At 49.8% G+C, this 5,896-nt stretch overlaps 1 protein-coding gene across 3 annotated transcripts in view; it reads right to left on the bottom strand.

Annotated features, from left to right (window-relative positions):
* Positions 1 to 5,896, bottom strand: part of MED15 (mediator complex subunit 15) — a 61,564-nt gene that overhangs the window by 32,749 nt on the left and 22,919 nt on the right. For all 3 annotated transcript variants that reach the window (XM_019506878.1, XM_019506879.1, XM_019506877.1), the window contains exons 5-7: positions 3,477 to 3,689; positions 2,079 to 2,353; positions 922 to 1,086 (exon numbers count right to left, since the gene is read on the bottom strand). In XM_019506878.1, the coding sequence (XP_019362423.1) occupies positions 922 to 1,086; positions 2,079 to 2,353; positions 3,477 to 3,689 (653 nt within the window). The remainder of the gene's footprint in view (positions 1 to 921; positions 1,087 to 2,078; positions 2,354 to 3,476; positions 3,690 to 5,896) is intronic.

Genomic DNA, 5,896 nt, shown 5'->3' on the forward strand with positions numbered 1-5,896 from the left:
CAGCCTGGGGCTGCTCCAACCCAGCTCAACATTCTGCAGAAGGGCTGGCTGGGACAGGAGGGTGGTTTCAGTATGGGGCTAGCTGGCAGGCAGCCTGTGCATTGAAGCACCCTCATGCTGCAGCCAGGCACATCAGCATCTGCATGTGCAGTGTTGAGAAGTAAGAACTCCCCAGCAGGGTAGTACTTGTATTTACAAGTACTGCCCTGCTGCACAGTTAATTAGTTTCCTATGGCCCAGCAGGGCTGCACATGTAGATGAGAGATGTTTACTGTGGAGCTAATTGTCTACTCTGCAGTAAATGTCTCATGTAGACACACCCACTAACTGCTAAAATCCCTAGGCTTTGTGACTAAAGAACTATGCCGTGCTGGCAAGCAATAAAGCAACATAGAAGGTAGCAGATCAAATTGTTATGCTTGACCTAGGTAAACCACTAACCTCTTAACACATTCAAGTATTTACCATCTCTGCTACAAGCACTGATAAGCCTCAGTTATCAATGAGAGGTTTCTGCTTCCCTAGGGTAGCATTCTCAACCTTTTTTGTACCAGGACCCATCTGTAAACATAAATGGCCAGTCCTGACCAAGTGCCCCTCACTCCTGACCTGCTTCCCCTTGCCCCCAGGCCCCAGCCCTCCAGTGTGTGTGTCGGCCAAGATGTGGAGTGGGGTGGGAGGAGCCCCAAGCAGCTCCAAACAGCCCCTTGCAGGCTGGAACTCTGTCAGCCTGCAAGGGAAAAGCCATGGATTCCCACATTTTTCTCCTGTAAAGCATAATCCATTTTTAAAGTCTGTTCACAACCCTTTCATATATTCTTGTGACCTACTTCTGGGTCGTGACCCACAGGTTAAGGAACACTGCCCTAGTGGATGTCAGAGTATGCAGGCATCTGTTCTACTTTGGTCTTTAGCACTTACCTGCATTGCCTTTAACTGCTGCGGTGTGAGAGTGACAGGCATGACCTGACCAGGTATCTGTCCTGAGATTGCCTGTGCCTGAGACACCATTGGTTGGGGCTGAGGCTGGGGCTGTTGTGGAAGTTGGGACTGTTGGGCCTGAGCAACTTGCTGCTGCTGTTGCTGCTGCTGCTGCAGTTGCATCTGCTGCTGCATGACTTGCTGAGGTGGCTGCTGCTGTATCTGTTGCTGTGGAATTTGCTGCTGCTGTTGCTGCTGCTGCTGCTGCTGCTGTTGCTGCTGCTGCTGCTGTGCTTGCAGAGCCTGAGCTGCCTGCAGCTGCTGCATCTGAGCAATTCGCTGTAGTTGCTGCTGCTGCTGCTGCTGCATCTACAAACAGGAGAAGCCAGGAAGCTGAAGACTCTGGTAATGCACTGGCCATAAACCAGTGGCAGGCAGGGTCCTAACTCACCACTCCCAGCTAACACTCAGCCCATATAGAAAGCCCTATTAGTGAGCCAATCTCAGTCTCCAAACATTTCACCTCTGTACAAGTTTACTTCTGGAATTTCATTACCATTCCAGATGGCTTCAAGACTGGTCTGTCACTACTAAAAACCAGTTTTCAAGGCAAATGTACCAAATCCTCAAAGTTCCCCTTATGGAAGGACATACAAGCCACTTTTCAAAATGAATGCCTCTTTCCTTAAAAACAGGACTATGGGTTCTCTCTACCTTGATCTTCATTCATGCTTTACATTTTTACACTTCTGTTTTTAAGTGGCAGAAGTGATTTGCACAACTCTGACACAGCTGGTTTCCTTGGAGTGGCTGGGACATCTGACTGCACTCACCACCTTTTCCAAAGACACACATGTATGGCTATCCTTACACTTAAACAGAGAAAGGGGACAACATAGTAGCTTCCTCTCTTGTCATGAGAGAACAAACCAATCAGGTGATGAGAATCTATCCCTTTTCGCTAGGAAAGGGACATGTTTTTGCCAGCTCAAACTGATGCCATGCCCACACAACAAAGTATGTTAATCCCCTACTGTACAGAGGTGGCATTCAACATTGCTGTGTAAGCCACAGCTCTGGAACACAGGCCCCTTGGACAGGTGACTGACAGCAGATTGCCTGTTAATGACTCTTGTAACTCATTTGGTTTTTGTTACCTGCTGCTGGTTCTGCTGCTGCTGCTGCTGTTGCTGCTGCTGCATCTGCAGCTTCAGCATATGCTGCTGCTGGGCAGCTTGCAGCTGCTGCTGTTGCTGCTGCTGTTGGGCAGCAGCAGCTGCCGCCGCCTGCTGTTGTTGGACCTGGAACTGTTGCTGCATAGCTGACTGCTGGGCCTGGAACTGTTGCTGTTGCTGCTGCAGAGCCGCCTGTTGCTGCTGAAATTGCTGTTGCTGCTGTTGCTGTTGCGCTATCTGCTGAAGCTGAAGCTGGGCTAAAGAGAGTTAAAATAGATGCAAGACAACTGAAACATGTGTAAGAGTGGTCACCTGAGTCTAACGCCCACAAATTCTCCAGGAACTTAAAATACCTGGTTGTCTTTGCTCAGTACCATGTTAGTTCAGTGCATAAATCCACCCCGACCTCCCATGCCCGCATATGTATTACACACCTGTAAACAACATTTTTCAGTCATGGTGTCATGGCACAAGCTGTTAACTCATTTCCTACAATAAGCCAACAATTTAAATGAACAGCTTAAGAGTGTGTAAATGAGTGTTAGGGGCAAAATTCTTGTGGATGGCATCTTTTATTAGACCAATATATGGCTGAGGTAGGCATAAGCAAGCTTTTAGGTATCAGTGTGCTGAGGGGAACAGAAAGAAGAGTCCTCACACTGTTCTACAAGGAAATGTTTGGGCAAAGTTTTGGCAGTTCTGATGGACTCCAAAGAGAATCTCATGCATCAGCTGTCAGTGTTAAGGACAGAGGGCCACAACACAAGGGAACAACAAAGACGTAAAGAAATGAAACATTGAGGGGAAGCCAAGAATTAACATTTTGAAAAGGACTCCACTAGCAATATCCCCACTCTTGCCTGAACATCAAGGAATTGGATATTTATGATATAAGGTAGAGGTATCTAAAGGCAAACCTTCCTCCTCACCTGGCTGATTGATACCAGCCTATTTTTTCCATATTAATGACAAAGAGCAAGGATACACTGTAGTCCTCACTGTTGCTCCCGGGACTGAGGACAGCATTGAAGACAGCCATAAAATGTACTCTCTAATTCTCCTAACATCCTTCCACCTTGGAAAGGGTTCTGCCTTAAAACAATGGTTCCCAACACTTTTTATACTGCAGACCAGCACGGGAGAGGGACAGGGCGCATAGAGACAGCTCCTCCCTCCCGGGGCTACCCCACCACCCAGCTTTAACCACACACGCGACTGCCAGCTGTGGAAGCCGCTTGCCTGGGCAGACAGACAAGGGTCCGAGCGAGGGGCTCATGCAACAACCTGGCAGCCAACCCTTCATGGCCCGGTGGTTGGGAACCTCTGCCTTAGAAGGCTGATATCACCAGTTTATTATCTGAAGGCAAACTGAACACTTACTCTGCTGAGTAGCTGTAGAGACTCCAGGCATGCCATGAGGGGCCATCCCAGAAGTTCCAGGAGGCTGCTGCCCCGGCAGGCTCATCTGTTGCCCCATTGGCCCAAGTCCACTCATCCCACCCATTGGTGCTCCCTGTGTTCGTGAAGCCATGCCCATTCCAGCTGTTCCTGCAGGTGGGCCACCTGTTAGATTCTGCAGGGCATTCATAGGGTCTGTAAACACAACAGAAGAGTTACTAATAGAAAAAACATGCAGTTGTCTGCTAAGAGCTCTCCATGACAGCAAGCAACACAGAAGTCTGGTTGCTAGTGGATACAGAGTAGGACAACTCATGAGTTCTATACTCATCACTTTGAAATTAACTTAAATGAATTGTCTTAGTCAGGTCTGTTTCTATTCCTACACCAACAATGGGGTTAAACTAGGAGCGGGAGGAGGGGCAGAGTCAAACAGAGGCACCTTATCCGGCCTGAGGCAGGTTCCTCAGTCCTGTCTGGCCCAGGCACCGTCTGGTCCATGGTGCATCCACCGACCCCAGGCACAGTGGTGCTGGGGCAGCTCCACAGGTGGACTCCATTTCTAGGCAGCCCAGGTGGCAGCAGCTACTTCTGGCTGCTGTCACTGCTGGCCCCAGCTCCATGGAGACTGGCAGGGACCCATATGCACAGCCCTGTCCTGCGTTGCACCCACTCTGGACTCGCCCCCAGCCAGCACAGAGCAGCTTGGGATCAGCCAGGACCTATGCACACAGCCCCAACCCTTGGCCACCCCACACCTGGCTCCAGACACACCTGGCCATGATAAGCAGTGGCAACAGCTAGGCAGAAGCTGCTGCTCTGTGCAGAGAAAAAGTGGCCACCTCCCCCTCACTGCTGCTAGGCACTTCTTGCTGTGGCGACCCAGAAACCGTGCCTGGGCTGCCCTGCGGCTGCTCTCCACCATCGTCGCCACCACCACTGCTGCCTCTAAGCCACCCAGCGGGGCAGTGGTGGCAGTGGCTCTGGGTGACCGTTGCTTCCCCAACCACCCCTCCCCCTATGCCCAGCAGCAGCTTCTGCCTGGCCACCACCACTGCTCATTGTGGGTGGGCAGCCCGTACCAGCATGGGGTAGAACAGGGTTGCAGCTGCATGCATAGGTCCTAGCTAATCCATTCCAGCCAGGACAAGTCTGGAGTGGGTGCAGGGCAGGGCCAGGGTTATGTGCTCAGCTGCTGCTGGGTGTTGGTGGCAGAGAGGAGCAACAGTGCACATGTTGCAGCATGGGGAAGGGTGCTGACTGGTCTGCAACAGCTCCCCAAAACAGCCAATGGGGCCTGTGGGCCCAAATAATTGCCCGCTCCTGGCTAAAGCGTAAGAATTATTTAGATGTTAATAAAAGTGCTTTAAATTTGTGATACAATATTTAAAGCTAAAAATACTCAGAGAAAAGTCATCAGCTGCCTCCATGCTGAACTGACAAGACATGGCAAGCCCATCAGCCTCTCAGGAGAACTGTGCGCCACTGTGTGGAATACATCTGGAATTCCAAAACCCAAAATGCAAAGTCATGGAGTGAATCTAAGCTAGATCCCTTCCTCATCGGGTTAATGAGGAGTGGGAGTGCTCAGGAGGCCACATGCAGCCTAAGGAAGGATTTAACAAGGTAATTCCTCAAGCTAGCACACTGCTATCTCCAAGCAGTGGCTAAGCTTCAGCATTCAGCATAATCCCAGCAGAAAGGGATCATAATATGAGGCTTTGTCATGGGAAAAAAAGCACTATCAGAGAGACTGGGACTCCAAACAAATTTCTAAAGAAGAAAGGATTACAAACATTATACACATGCACACACACACACATGCATGACAGGACTTTGCTCTGGAGTTAATAAATATTGCGCAACCCATCCTTAACCTATGCTACAAAAAGAAGGATAGGATTACCACATGCTCTTTTAAAAAGAGATTAACATTGTACTGGAAGACATTTCTTCAGTCAGCTGCAGAGTCCCCCAGGACACACATTTCCTGTTGTTAGGACTAATCCACACACTTATAGAACAGAGCAGATATCAAGTTCACACACCAGCAAGAGGCTCAAGGAAGGTGACAAGGAGAAACTCCTGCTGGAGAGTCCAATGAACTCCACCAACATTTGTTATGTAGGATTAATTACGACCAGGGACATGGGTTTTCCGTTTCCTGCAGAAAAACACAGATTTTCCCCTTTGAAGTGTGAAAGTGCAGATTTCCTCCTTGCAGGTTGGCAGATTTCCAGCCTCCAAGGAGCTGCGTGGGGCTGGGTGATCATGACTGGAGATAGGGGGCAGGGTAGTGGGAGCAGCAACCCTGACAGCTGGATAAACATAAGTCTATGGGACTGGGGGGAGGTGGGGGGTGGGTGGCCAGAACTTGAGAAATATCCAGGTCTGCCCATTGG

Source organism: Gavialis gangeticus, unplaced genomic scaffold, assembly GCF_001723915.1.
Source record: "Gavialis gangeticus isolate Ggan-Ray unplaced genomic scaffold, GavGan_comp1, whole genome shotgun sequence".
NCBI lineage: Eukaryota > Metazoa > Chordata > Crocodylia > Gavialidae > Gavialis > Gavialis gangeticus.